Source organism: Salvelinus sp. IW2-2015, unplaced genomic scaffold, assembly GCF_002910315.2.
Source record: "Salvelinus sp. IW2-2015 unplaced genomic scaffold, ASM291031v2 Un_scaffold2986, whole genome shotgun sequence".
Lineage (NCBI taxonomy): Eukaryota > Metazoa > Chordata > Actinopteri > Salmoniformes > Salmonidae > Salvelinus > Salvelinus sp. IW2-2015.
The window spans coordinates 75,219-89,671 of record NW_019944280.1 but is presented as its reverse complement, the minus strand read 5'-3'; the positions used below and the strand labels follow the sequence as shown (position 1 = coordinate 89,671).

At 41.9% G+C, this 14,453-nt stretch overlaps 2 protein-coding genes and 1 long non-coding RNA gene across 7 annotated transcripts in view; all 3 read right to left on the bottom strand.

The window, feature by feature from the left end:
- LOC112075110 (adhesion G-protein coupled receptor G7-like) overlaps nucleotides 1–14,453 on the bottom strand; it is a 76,284-nt gene that overhangs the window by 4,959 nt on the left and 56,872 nt on the right. For 3 of the 5 annotated variants that reach the window (XR_011477238.1, XM_070440768.1, XM_070440770.1), the window contains exons 7-9: nucleotides 2,613–2,746; nucleotides 2,068–2,181; nucleotides 1,124–1,293 (exon numbers count right to left, since the gene is read on the bottom strand). The exons of 1 other annotated variant lie outside the window; for it this stretch is intronic. Coding sequence is in view for 3 of the 4 variants with exons in the window: in XM_070440768.1 (XP_070296869.1) it covers nucleotides 1,124–1,293; nucleotides 2,068–2,181; nucleotides 2,613–2,746 (418 nt within the window). In the remaining variant the exon portion in view is untranslated. The remainder of the gene's footprint in view (nucleotides 1–1,123; nucleotides 1,294–2,067; nucleotides 2,182–2,612; nucleotides 2,747–14,453) is intronic. One more of the 5 variants, XM_070440769.1, reaches the window with a different exon arrangement.
- LOC112075112 (uncharacterized) lies at nucleotides 5,454–13,910 on the bottom strand. The gene is made up of 3 exons (XR_002894922.2): nucleotides 13,691–13,910; nucleotides 7,956–8,086; nucleotides 5,454–5,682 (listed from the first exon to the last, which is right to left on the bottom strand). It is a non-coding gene; the product is annotated as an uncharacterized lncRNA (long non-coding RNA).
- Nucleotides 9,667–10,061, bottom strand: LOC139025638 (protein jagunal homolog 1-B-like). Its single transcript, XM_070440773.1, has one exon. The coding sequence runs from the start codon at nucleotides 9,970–9,972 to the stop codon at nucleotides 9,682–9,684; it is 291 nt and encodes a 96-aa protein (XP_070296874.1). The 5' UTR covers nucleotides 9,973–10,061; the 3' UTR covers nucleotides 9,667–9,681.

The following is a 14,453-nucleotide window of genomic DNA, read 5'->3' as shown; positions in this document are numbered from 1 at the left end:
TTAAAAAAAAGAAAAGACTAGCCTGCTGGCCTTACGGAGTCGTGGGAACATTCCGAGCTATTTAGGAGGGATACACACCTGGCACAAATGATTGTCTCGTTGTGTTTTTCCTGCTGAGGGGTGCCCTATACCTGGCCCAGAGGGGAGTAGTTCAAAGTCCAGGTACAGGGGTGGCTTGGGTCAAAATTATTTTGTGAGCCTTACGGAGGGCCCTGACCTTAAAGATCTCATCCAGGCCTGTCTGTTTGACTCCAAGTACCTTGCTTGCTGTGGCATATTTCTCTGGCTGATCTTTATTGGACAATCTAAATATTTGGCATTGCTGACCTGATTTTGGCGACCACAAAGAGCAGTTAAGCGCTCTCGGTGAAAGCGTATAAGGAAATTGAATCTTGAGGTTCTACACTGTTTGTATACCAACTTGGCTCACCTGGTGGGAATTTGATAAAAATCTGGACGTCGGAGGACCTCTTTTGCTAGTTATCAGTTCAGAGGTATTGGTGTTGAGCTGAATTCTGTTGGCCACAAAATTACCAGATCTTCCTGGAGACCGAGATTCATTTGATTTATACAGTTAAAGCAGAACAGTGTTACTCTTTACCACAGGAGGCTGGTAGAACCTTAATTGGGGAGAACGGGCTCATGGTAATGGCTGGAGCGGAATCAGCGCCAGAGCCCAGACTTGAACCTGATCGAACATCTTTGGAGAGACCTGAAAATACCTGTGCAGCGATGCTCCCCATCCAACCTGACAGAGCTTGAGAGGATTTGCAGAGAATAATGGCTGTAATCGCTGCCAAAGGTGCTTCAAACAAAGTACTGAGAAAAGGGTCTGAATACTTATGTCAATGTAATATCAGTTTTTAATTTTTAATACATTTACAAACATTTCTAAGAACCTGTTTTTGCTTTGTCATTATGGGGTATTGTGTGTACGTAGATTGATGAGGTAAAATAGCAATTTAATAAATTTTTTAATAAGTGTGTAACGTAACAAAATGTGGAAAAAGTGAAAGGGTCTGAATACTTTCCAAATGCACTGAAGATAATGGACAACTTCCCATTATATTTCGCAGATAAATTTGGACCACGAAGCGTTTACTTATTCCAAGAGAAATCTTACTGTGGGCTTGAAGACCATCTCAACATGTAACCCAGACACCTGTCCCAGGTTAGCAGAGATGACCCTTCTGCTGGTCCCTGAAGAAGCACTGAAAGCCCTGGACCTGAAGAACRGGTCGTTTTGGTAGAGTACAAAACCAATGGAGTGGTTTGTGTTTTTACTATGCAAAACTGAGTGGAGTGAATTTGAATGAGAGAGGGTAGAGGGAGAAAGAGAGGGGGGAGAGAGAGAGATTGTTGTTCATATCAGGACTTCATATACATGAGTAGCTTGACCTTGCCTTGTAGAACTATCATGGAAGCCTAATTATTTCTCAATAGTTTACCTATCCACATGTCATATGACTCATCTTACTGACTTTATTGTCCCCATTGGGACATTTTGTTGCAGTGTCATGTACACATTTAAAGTGGCGTTTAAATACAAAACAAAATTGACAAAACAACTTTCAGACCAGTTACGTACCAATAAAAATAATAATAATAAGAAATAAGACTTAAAACATWWAAAAAAAAGAAAAGACTAGCCTGCTGGCCTTACGGAGTCGATGGGAACATTCGRCCGAGCTATTTAGGAGGGATAMCACACCTGGCACAAATGATTGTCTCGTTGTGTTTTTCCTGCTGAGGGGTGCCCTATACCTGCGCCCAGAGGGGAGTAGTTCAAAGTCCAGGTACAMGGGGTGGCTTGGGTCRAAAATMATTTTGTGAGCCTTACGGAGGGCCCTGACCTTAAAGATCTCATCCAGGCCTGTCTGTTTGACTCCAAGTACCTTGCTTGCTGTGGCATATTTCTCTGGCTGATCTTTATTGGACAATCTAAATATTTGGCATTGCTGACCTGATTTTGGCGACCACAAAGAGCAGTTAAGCGCTCTCGGTGAAAGCGTATAAGGAAATTGAATCTTGAGGTTCTACACTGTTTGTATACCAACWTTGGCTCACCTGGTGGGAATTTGATAAAAATCTGGACGTCGGRAGGACCTCTTTTGCTAGTTATCAGTTCAGAGGTATTGGTGTTGAGCTGAATTCTGTTGGCCACAAAATTACCAGATCTTCCTGGAGACCGAGATTCATTTGATTTATACAGTTAAAGCAGAACAGTGTTACTTCTTTACCACAGGAGGCTGGTAGAACCTTAATTGGGGAGAACGGGCTCATGGTAATGGCTGGAGCGGAATCAGCGGAATGGTATCAAACACYCGGTTTCCATGTGTTTTATGCCATTCCATTCGCTCTGTTCCAACCATTATTATGAGTCGTCCTCCCCTCATCAGCCTCGACTTTATCTGTTCTAGTCTGTAATACAACAAATCAAATCCATTCCAAACCGTATTGACAGCAGAGGAGAAACATTTGAAAAATGAGGAGATAGAACTAGACTGTCAACACAGATATAAACTATATAGATATACAGATATAAACAGATATAAACAGATATAATATCACTTTAAATGCCAGTATGTAGGTTCACTAGCAGTCCCACTCACCAGTCAGAGCAGTAAACTGGATCCCTACTGAGTCACTTGGTACTTGGACAGACTGGACTACCAGGTTGGGCTGAACCACCAAGGACACATTATTGTGCTGGTCCAGGGAAAACTTCTCCAGGGTCTCTGTGAGCCTGGGGGAGAATCACAGAAAAACATTTAATGCAGAGGTACACGTACACACATAAACATAAACATATGCAGAAATATACACCACCACACATACACGCTCACACACACACACACACTCCTGTACTTTTGGACAGCGACTCTCTCCTGTGTACTCTTCTCACTGGTATTCAACAGCTGGCTGATGGTAGTTACAGCTGCCTCTGCGATGGCCTGCAACATGATCAAAACCAGGGGATGACCCTCAAGTGTTCGAATCACTGCAGTAACAACCTCACGTTTCTCTCCAGAACATGTCATAGTCACGACTTGATTTCAAAACATCTTATACCTTTGTGATGTTTGCAGACTGAAGCAGTGTGTTAGCTATCTGAGCTGCTGTGGTGATGTTGTCAGCTGACAGCTGCTCTGGTCGGGAGGTCAGGATCTGAGTACTGAAGGCTAACTGTATTAAATCACCTGAACTGCTGTAGATCTGAATAGAGACAGAGAATGAATTTTATTCATTATATTTTAGTATTGTTTTTCAACAGAACATTGTATAAGTGACAGCAACATGCAACATTACATTACTGGTACTATGTGGCTCAGTTGGTAGAGCAAGGCACTTGAAATACCAGGGTTGTGGGTTCAATTCCCACAGGGGACCAGTATGAAAATGTATGCACTCACTATTGTAAGTCACGATGGATAAGAGCATCTGCTAAATGACTAAATGTAATGTAAAACACAAATAAAATTAGAATGTTCCTCATCAACTGTTAAGCAGAATAAAGGAACAGAATAGATGATCTGAAGGTAAGAGCCAGTTGTTACTGATCTTCACACTAAGATCCACTCCTCATAATGATAACTGTAACTGACCTGAAAAATGCTAAATTGAGGCTGGTCATAAATCAAGATAATAAAAAATATGCCTATTGACTTACATTTCCTAGAATGTCACTGAGGGTAAATTCACACTGCAGCTTGTGAGGAGGACCAAACATCGGAGATCCAGTGTCATTTAAACAATCTGCTGAGGCTTCTGGTAAACCAGCTGGAGGAACCAAGATAGTAAAGATTTTGTGTTACCTAATACAACATTAATTAGGACTGTAAAAGACGAATACATTTTTGTCATTTCAGGTGAATAAAAGTAACATACCACTGGTTGTATTCTCATCACACAACTCTGCTGAATAAGCAGACCAGTCAACTACTGTTGTTGGGAAGGAGAATCCATCCTTGATGGTGGAATGGCAGAAATTCTCTATCGAAATAAAATATATTTCAACATGGACCAAATGTGTGACTGCAAACATGAAATGCACATCCTGAATGTGAGATCCAAGGAGTAGTGGTGTGTACTGTGAATGGTAGTTCCAGGGTTAGGTATAGTAGTGAGTATTTGTGAGGATACTGAATGTAGTTCCAGGTTAGGTATAGTAGTGTAGGATTGTGAGGAGTCTGAATGTAGATCCAGGGTTAGGTATAGTAGTGTAGTATTGTGGAGGAGTCTGAATGGTAGATCCAGGTTAGGTATAGTAGTGTAGTATTGGAGGAGTCTGAATGGTAGATCCAGGTTAGATATAGTAGTGTAGTATTGTGGAGGAGTCTGAATGGTAAATCCAGGGTTAGGTATAGTAGTGTAGTATTGTGCAGGAGTCTGAATGGTAAATCCAGGGTAAGTATAGTAGTGTAGTATTGTGCAGGAGTCTGAATGGTAGATCCAGGGTAGGTATAGTAGTGTAGTATTGTGCAGGAGTCTGAATGGTAAATCCAGGGTTAGGTATAGTAGTGTAGTATGTGGAGGAGTCTGAATGGTAGATCCAGGGTTAGGTATAGTAGTGTAGTATTTGGAGGAGTCTGAATGGTAGATCCAGGTTAGGTATAGTAGTGTAGTATTGTGGAGAGTCTGAATGGTAGATCCAGGGTTAATATAGTAGTGTAGTATTTGGAGGAGTCTGAATGGTAAATCCAGGGTTAGGTATAGTAGTGTAGTATTGTGCAGGAGTCTGAATGGTAAATCCAGGGTTAGTATAGTAGTGTAGTATTGTGCAGGAGTCTGAATGGTAGATCCAGGTTATTTAGTTAGTAGTTAGTATGTGCAGGAGTCTGAATGGTAAATCCAGGGTTAGGTATAGTAGTGTAGGTATTGTGCAGGAGTCTGAATGGTAGATCCAGGGTTAGTATAGTAGTGTAGTATTGTGCAGGAGTCTGAATGGTAGATCCAGGGAGTAGATAGTAGTGTAGTATTGTGAGGAGTCTGAATGGTAGATTCAGGGTTAGATATAGTAGTGTAGTATTGTGGAGTGGAGTCTGAATGGTAGATCCAGGGTTAGATAGTAGTGTAATATATGCAGGAGTCTGAATGGTAGATCCAGGGTTAGGTATAGTAGTGTAGTATTGTGCAGGAGTCTGAATGGTAGATCCAGGGTTAGGTATAGTAGGGTATATTGTGCAGGAGTCTGAATTTAGATCCAGGTTAGATATAGTAGTTGAATATTATGCAGGAGTCTGAATGGTAATCCAGGTTAGGTATAGTAGTGTAGTATTGTGCAGGAGCTGAATGGTAGATCCAGGGTTAGTATAGTAGTGTAGTATTGTGCAGGAGTCTGAATGGTAATCCAGGTTAGTTAGTAGTGTAGTGTTGTGTGGAGAGTGGGTAAGTGTGGATGTACCTCTGAACAGGTCTCTCCGGTCCACTCATCGGACAGATACAGAATCCACTCAGCAGCTCACCACCATTTATACAGACCAAGAAGGGGTTGTGGTGGTAGAGGAGTTGGTAGAGGTGGTAGAGGTGGTGGGCAGACTGGTACTGGTGACGGATAGTGGTAGGGTAACCAGTAGTGAAGACCAGTAGTATTTAGGGTTATAGGGTCATCAGTAGTTGTTTTTTTATGTCAATGGTGGTTGGAATGACAGATGATATGGTGAATCCCCTGTGGAAAAGAGACTTTTAAAAAAGAGAATTAACTCAGAAAAACCACATAAACAAGAATACATAGTGTCAGTTGCTTTAATCATAGGAGGTGATCCATGCTGTTCCAGTTTCATTGTGTCTGCATCAGTGTAGAAATGTTTTCTACTGTACTTTATGACAGAAATAAATCATTATCACTGCCAATAAATGGTTGACATTTGATAGCAAAGGTACTCTGTTATCAAATGTCTGAGACCTGACAGTAGTCTATCCACAGTCTGTAAACAACAACTTACAAAATACATCTAAATAGTGTTTGTATAAAATTAAAGTATGAAACAATGTCTTCACTGATGCTACTGTATCCCTTGCAGCAAACAGACAAAACAATCAAAACAATCATATTAACTATAAACAAACCATCAAATTCATAAACCAAACTGTAAAAACAGTAAGGTTATATATTGGCAATAATCATTTGTTAACTTAAATGTATCATAGATTTTTGCACATCTGAATTGAAAGCAATRTTCCAACATAATTCTCAATCACAGAAGACTCTTAACAACAACATCATAAGGGATTACATCGAAAGAGATGCTGGCCCATGTTGACTCCAATGCTTCCCACAGCTATGTCAAGTTGACTGGATGTCCTTAGGGTGGTGAACCATTCTTGATTCACACGGGAAACTGTTGAGCGTGAAAAACCCAGCAGCGTTGCAGTTCTTCACACTAACCGGTGCGCCTGGCACCTAGTACCATACCGCGTTCATAGATATTTAAATATTTTGTCTTGCCCATTCACCCTCTGAATGGCACACATACACAATCCATGTCTCAATTGTCTCAAGGCTTAAAAATCCTTCTTTAACCTGTCTCCTCCCTTTCATCTACACTGATTGAGGTGGATTTAACAAGTGACATCAGTAAGTTATCATAGCTTTCACCTGGATTCACCTGGCCAGTCTACAGTGCCTTCGGAAAGAATTCAGACCCCTTGACTTTTTTACACATTTTGTTACATTACAGTCTTATTCTAAAATGGTTAAGAAATAAAATTCCTCAGCAATCTACACAAAATATCCCAAAATGACAAAGCGAAAACAGGTTTTTAGACATTTTTGCAAATTTATTACAAATGAATAATAGATGAACCTTATTTACATAAGTATTCAGCAACTTTGTTATGAGACTCGAAATTTAACTCAGGTGCATCTTTTTTCCATTGATCATCATTGAGAAGTTTCTACAACTTGATTGAAGTCCACCTGTGYAAAAATCTATTGATTATTTGGAAAGGCACACACCTGTCTATATAAGATCCCACAGTTGACAGTGCATGTCAGAGCAAAAACCAAGCCATGAGGTCGAAGGAATTGTTCGTAGAGCTCCGAGACAGGATTGTGTCTAGGCACAGATCTGGGGAAGGGTACCAAAACATTTCTGCAGCATTGACGGTCCCCAAGAACACAGTGGCCTCCATCATTCTTAAATGTAAGAAGTTTGGGACCACCAAGACTCTTCCTAGAGCTGGCCGCCCGACCAAACTGAGCAATCGGGGGAGAAGGGCCTTGTTCAGGGAGGTGACCAATAATTTTTTTTTCACTCTGACAGAGCTCTAGAGTTCCTCTGTGGAGATGGGAGAACCTTCCAGAAGGACAGCTATCTCTGCAGCACTCAGAGTTCTAGAGTTGCCAGATCCTTGATGAAAACATGATCCAGAGAACTCAGATCCTCATGTTGGGGTGAAGGTTCACCTTCCAACAGGACAATTACCGTAAGCACAGAGCCAGGACAATGCAAGAGTGGCTTCAGGACAAGTCTCTGAATGTCCTTGAGTGGCCCATGCAGAGCCCGGACTTGAACKAGATCGAACATCTCTGGAGAGACCTGAAAATAGCTGTGCAGCAATGCTCCCCATCCAAACTGAATGCGAGAAACTTCCCAAATACAGGGGTAACACACTTGTAGCATCATACCCAAGAAGACTCAATGCTGTAATCGCTGCCGAAGATAATTTAACAAAGTACTGAGTAAAGGGTCTGAACACTTATGTAAATGTAATATTTCATTTGTACATTTTTCATAAATTAGCAAAAATGTTTTTGCTTTGTCATTATGGGGTATTGTTTGTAGATTTAGATTGTGTGTAGATCAATTTAAAACATTTTAGAATAAGGCTGTAACTTAACAAAATGTGGAAAAAGTAAGGGGTCTGAATCTTTTCTGAAAGCACTGTATGTCATGGAAAGAGCATGTGTTCTTAAATCACCCTGAATGAATCAAATATAGAGCAAGTCTTACCTGTAGCAAAGACAGCCATAATCCATAGCTCCTTCATGTCTGCTGTTTCCAGGCATGCAGTGTCAGCAGACTGCACATTATTAGGACGTCTGTTGGTCTAATGCTGTGCTGCTCTCCACCTGTCACAGAGACTGCAGTYACGTGCAGATACCAGTMAATGATTTACTATTGAAATTAAGGGGGAAGTACTGTACATTGGCTCCAACACAACTCACATTGTCAACAGGATCAGTAAAGACAATGACACAAATTCTTTGAAAAGAGATAAGATATGACTGGATGAATAAATTAGATACACATGGATGGATATTGTGAGGACCAGTCAACCAATAGCATTACCCTTCTCTATGCAAAACATTCTTGGTTGCACCTGAGAAGGTACAGTACATGTTTTGGTAAACATAATTTTTTTCCCACTACAGCATGTGTAATTAGATCTCCTGATTAGAGGGGAAGAATTTTAAACAATGGAACTGGGTTGGAGGGTTGGAGGTTGGAGGTCTGGATTAGAATGTGAGGACACTAGAGGGTAGACTTCTCTAGAACATGGTTTCCAAAACTATCATTTAGAAACAATTGAATTGATGAGTACTGTCACAGCCACCTCTCGTAGCCTGGTTCCTCTCTAGGTTTCTTCCTAGGTTCTGGCCTTTCTAGGGAGTTTTTCCTAGGTACCGTGCTTCTACACCTGCATTGCTTGCTGTTTGGGGTTTTAGGCTGGATTTCTGTACAGCACTTTGAGATATCAGCTGATGTAAGAAGGTCTTTGTAAATAAATTTGATTTGATTAAAATGTGCATTGACACCAGCACACAACCATATGGACTCAATCTGACCACTGCTCTTGCCTTCTCTGAACCCTTTCCCTGTTCCTTTACAGTTCTGGATGTCTCCTCTCATTAGGCAACATCATGCCCTGACCTAGTCATGGGTATGTCCCAATAATATCGCCTTTCTCCTGAAATCATTCACTACTTCACCCACAAATCTAAAAGGATTCATACATTTTTTAGATTGGTAAGATAGTCTAGCCAGCGATCTAAACTTGTAGTAATCATGGTTGAATTACCGACAGGGGAGCCCTAATTGATTTTGAAAGAAACTCTCACTCAGATATCATAATAAAAACTGCACATTTCTCTCCACCCTATGGCAACATGTGTACTGTAGAATCYCAGGAAATGAGTTGTTAAAGTGCAAACATTTTCTCTGAACCCCATGGCAAAATTATTAGAAAAGGCCCCCAAAAGGCTTGTGCCGGCTCTGACTGCATGTGTGGGTGCTACTACCCTCCTGATGAGTTCAGATGTTTTGTGGTCCCCACCCCCATCAGAGTTGTCCATCACTAGWCTAGTGGGAGTTTCTACCATATTTATTATTCCAGTCATTTCCTTTCAAATCAGTGAACAAGTGCAAACTTGTGGAGGAAGGAGSYYTAATTYGAACGTATGGCTAAGACTGGAGGTACAGTAGCTAGCATWCTATCCRTTGSYGGACAGATTATGGCAGCCAGCTCCATAGATCAGGATGAGATATAAAGAGGATGGGTTTCTAAAGGCAGCAGGACAGGTCAACATTAAACCCTGGAGTCTCAGACAACTCAAGTCTTAATCTGTCCACAGGCTCCAGAGCCAGGAGATGAGATAATGGAGGTTAGAGGGTTACCAGGAAAACGACAGGACAGCCTCCTGAGTGGTATAAAGGATTCCAATTAGTCCTACAACTATCAATTAGGGATGGTGAGAMGGGGGCCACCGTGGRGGTACAGCTGCTGGGCCACCAGGAACATCTCCATACCCCCGTAGATGAGCGGCGCTATGCAGAAGAGGCCGGCACTGATCATGGAGATCACCAGGTAGCTGATGTTGTTTTTGGGCAGGGCCATGAAGCTGAAGAGGGAGGGGATGATACTGAGCAGGTAGGGGTACTGCCACTGGTAGGGAGCAGCCACCACACTGTGGGACACCAGGTTCAGCTGGTTCACCGTCACCTGGGCAGCTAAGAGGAGCCAGATCATGTGCACATTTAAAAGGGCTGATGCGCAATGTCAGCCCTTCTCTCACTGTTACCAGTCAGTGTACATCCTGAGAACCCTCCGCTAATGTCAAACATGAGGGATGGTTCACACACAACAGGTGTAAGTCATCACATCACTGAGATGTGATGACTTACTCAACTCTAACCAACATGCAAAATAAAAGTATACAGTCTGTCTTTATGTGCATTCCAACCAGGTGGGTGCATGGCACTAATGAAGGCTCAAATGCTGAACTCATTGTTTTTAATAATAAACCCTTTTTATTGAACTCTCACTTTTTTCCCTATAATAGTGGGCAAAATGTTTCGCAGTTCTCTAAGAATGTACCCCTAAATGAACCTTATGAAACAAATTAAAATTGAATTATTGAAATTAGACATACATAAGTGACAGTGAATATGCTCAGTGTTTTCATAAACATCTCTATTTATCTGCACATTAATGAGGAAGACTGGTGAACAGTTTGGATGGACGTTCCACTGCCATAAGAAATGATCTTCCTTTAGAAGAAGAGTTTGGCGTCACCACATGGCAGTTGAAGGTACACAGAGAGGACTGCTTCAAAATCAAATCATAATGTATTTGTCACATACTTTGTAAACAACAGTTGTAGACAAAACAGTGAAATGCTTACTTATGGGTCCTTTTCCAACAATGCAGAGTTAAAGATCAAACGTAGAAATAGTGACAGAAGGAATAAATACACAGTGTCATGCATATTTGGGGGCGGCAGCACAGCCTAGTGGTTAGTGTTGGACTAGTAACTGAAAGGTTGCAAGTTTAAATCCCTGAGCTGACAAGGGGTAAATCTGTCGTTCTTCCCCTGAACAAGGCAGTTAACCCAAATAAGAATTTGTTCTTAACTGACTTGCCTAGTTAAATAAAGATAAAATAAATCAATATTTCAATGCATTGAGACTTGCATCCCACTGCTGGCTTGCTTCTGAAGCTAAGCAGGGTTGGTCCTGGTTGGTCCAAGGATGGGAGACCAGATGCTACTGGAAGTGGTATTGGAAGGCCAGTAGGAGGCACCCCTTCCTCTGGTCTAAATATCCCAGGGTAATGATTGGGGACATTGCCCTGTGTAGGGTGTTGTCTTTCAGATGGGATGTTCAATGGGGATCCTGACTCTCTGTGGTCACTAAGGATCCCATGGCACTTATTGTAAGAGTAGGGGTGGTAACCCTGGTGTCCTGGCTAAATTCCCAATCTGGCTCTCATACTGTCACGGTCACCTAATCATCCCCAGTTTACAATTGGCTCATTCATCTCCTCTCCCCTGTAACTATTCCCCAGGTCGTTGCTGTAAATGAGAATGTTGTCTCAGTCAACTTAACTGGTAAAATAAAGGTTAATGACTAATGGTGTTAATGTGATACACTGCTGGTTACTTAAGGAGTAGGGTTGCAATATTCTGGCAACTTTCAATAAATTCCCTGTTTTTCCAGGGATTCTGGATTTCCTGCTTATTCCTCCAACCAGGATTTTGGGAAAACAATGTAATTTATTGAAAGTTCCTGGAATTTTGCAACCCTACTAAGGAGATATCCTAGCTGTCATATATAGTGACAATATCATTGCCTGTTGAGGTAGAGAATAACCAAATCATATGTAAATAAGAATTTGTATAAACTGTACATCAGACTTTGTTTGAGCAGCACAACACAGATATACAGTACAGTGTGAGCATCATCATTCCTGGTGACATCAACATCACCCCTTGAGGTCACAGCTACATTACCATCAACATCAACTCACATTGAACTTTCATTGAACTTTCCAGATTAACTGACCTTCATGTCCTAAAGAAATGATGGACTGTCGTTTCTCTTTGCTGATTTTAGCGGTTCTTGCCATAATATGAACTTGGTCTTTTACCATGTAGGGCTATATTCTGTATAACACCCCTACCTTGTCAGAAAACAACTGATTGGCTCAAATGCATTAAGGAAAGAAATTCCACAAATTAACTTTTAATAAGGCACACCTGTTAATTGAAATGCATTCCAGGTGTCTACCTCGTGAACCTGGTTGAGAGAATGCCAAGAGTGTGCAAAGCTGTCATCAAGGCAAAGGGTTATTTTAAAGAATCTCAAATATATTTTGTATAACACTTTTTTGGATACTACATGTTCACTTTGCTTCGCTCTCTCCTGACCTAAGGAAGTGGATGAAACAGAAGCCCTGGGTGAGATGTTTCAGCTTTCTTCTTGCTTGCTCCAGTCCCGTGGCTAGTTGAGTCAGTATTTGGTCATGCCGCCACCTGAATTGTCCATCGGTCAGACCTGCGTGGCAGGAGGAGAGCATGTGCTCCAAGTTGGCTGGTCATCCACATAGTGTGCAGCTGTCTGGGCTCTCTGCCAACCCCCACGTGTGAAGGTTTGTACATTGTACAGAGCAATGCGGAAACTTTATTAACTTCCCTTCCGTGTTCCAGGTGAGTGCTCTCTCTCACGCTCCCCCAGCATTTCCAGCTGCCGTGTTTTTTCATGGCTACGACTCAGACATGCCTGCTTTCTTCCTCAGCCTTTCATACCTCCCTGACATGCCTGCTTTCTTCCTCAGCCTTTCATACCTCCCCCTGACATGCCTGTTTTCTTCCTCAGCCTTTCATACCTCCCTGACATGCCTGCTTTCTTCCTCAACCTTTCATACCTCCCTGACATGCCTGCTTTCTTCCTCAGCCTTTCATACCTCCCCCTGACATGCCTGTTTTCTTCCTCAGCCTTTCATACCTCCCCCTGACATGCCTGCTTTCTTCCTCAGCCTTTCATACCTCCATCTGACATGCCTGCTTTCTTCCTCAACCTTTCATACCTCCATCTGACATGCCTGCTTCTTCCACAACCTTTCATACCTCCCTCTGACATGCCTGCTTTCTTCCTCAACCTTCCATACCTCTCTGACATTCCTGCTTTCTCAGCCTTTCAGACCTCCATCTGCACCACAGCACTACTGTGGATCTGCTTTCTTCCAGTTTGACCTGGTTGTGCATCCCAGACCCAGCCTGTCTTGGTTTACCGACACAACAACGTCACCGTGTTGCAGCTGTTCCTCCGCCTCCCTGAGTGCTCCGCTGGTTGACCACTTGCGACCACTGACCTCGATCTCTGCCTGGCGAACCCTCTCATCCTTGATATCCCGCAGCATTATAGGCTGACGTGCTTTTGTTGCCCCTTAGTCCTCTACTACAGATGTAACTGGCAGCTGCAGCCTGTGCTGTACAGGCCGACGGAGCTTCTTAATCAATTTTAAATGCGTCCCTCCGGACCTCGGTAATGACCAAATGTGGCCCGAGGGGAACTTTTGTTTGACACCCTGGGCTACACTGTCTAAATCTTATTTCAGAGATAGTGTAAAATTGTGTTTTTTCCTCGCTATGAATACTACAAGCATCCGCTTAAGAGAATAATCACAGATTTATTTAAAACAGTAACATTTAATAAAGAACAATGTTCAGGATATACAGTATTTGTGCCAAAAAAATCTTTGTACAACACAACTTCTGAGGGAATTCACAGTGAATATACGTTGATACAAAATGTTGTGTATTTAGGAAAATAGTGGAGGTATATGAGATATTTTACAACAGAGGTTGAACTTGCAGCCCATCAGCTAGATGTCTGTGAGGACCAAGGTGGAAATGACAGATCAGTGTCCTGCTGTGTGTATGATTCTACTTTATCACTCTGCTCACCTCGCCATAGACTGAACTTCCTAGTGTGAAGAGGGATCCCAGTGCTAGAGACAGACTTCAAAACATTAACATCTTTTTCTTGAAAATGCCTGTTCTTGCTTTGAACAGAATGAAAATCTGCAAGCCCTGTGGAGCGAAAGCAAAAACACAAAGACGTTATCAAGTATTTTCAGGAACACACAAGGACAAAAGGTATTGTTTCCATAAAGACCAGCTCAATTTATTTTGTTTACTAGTGTAGTAGTAACATAAGACACATGGATAACATATAAAGACATAAGACAGCTGAACATTAAAGTAACGAACCACATGTTCACGTTGATCATGAGACTGTGGTAATGGAGATATACTAAGGGACGTTCTGGCCCTCTTATTTTCTCCATTGTGTTGACAGACTGACCAGACACATGGGCACCTAAAACAATTGGACACACTAGACTTATAGTCTACACATTCCACTAAAAGCACACATACCAGAGAAATATGCCTAAAGCAACTGGACACTAATGATAAGAAGAGACATAGAGTCTGCCAATTCCAATAAGGACATACCAGAGAACATGCTGGGGCATTGAGTTAAATATAGGCCTATAGGATAGATGGACATATATTATTTTTAAGACAAGCACGGGTTTGGCCACTATTATAATTTAACTGAAAGCAGATAATGGGCGTTAGTAGGCGTGAACAAGCAGGAAGCCTGAACTAAAAAGATAATGATGGCAGGAAGAATTAGGGGAAGTATGCTTATTTGCATATGGGG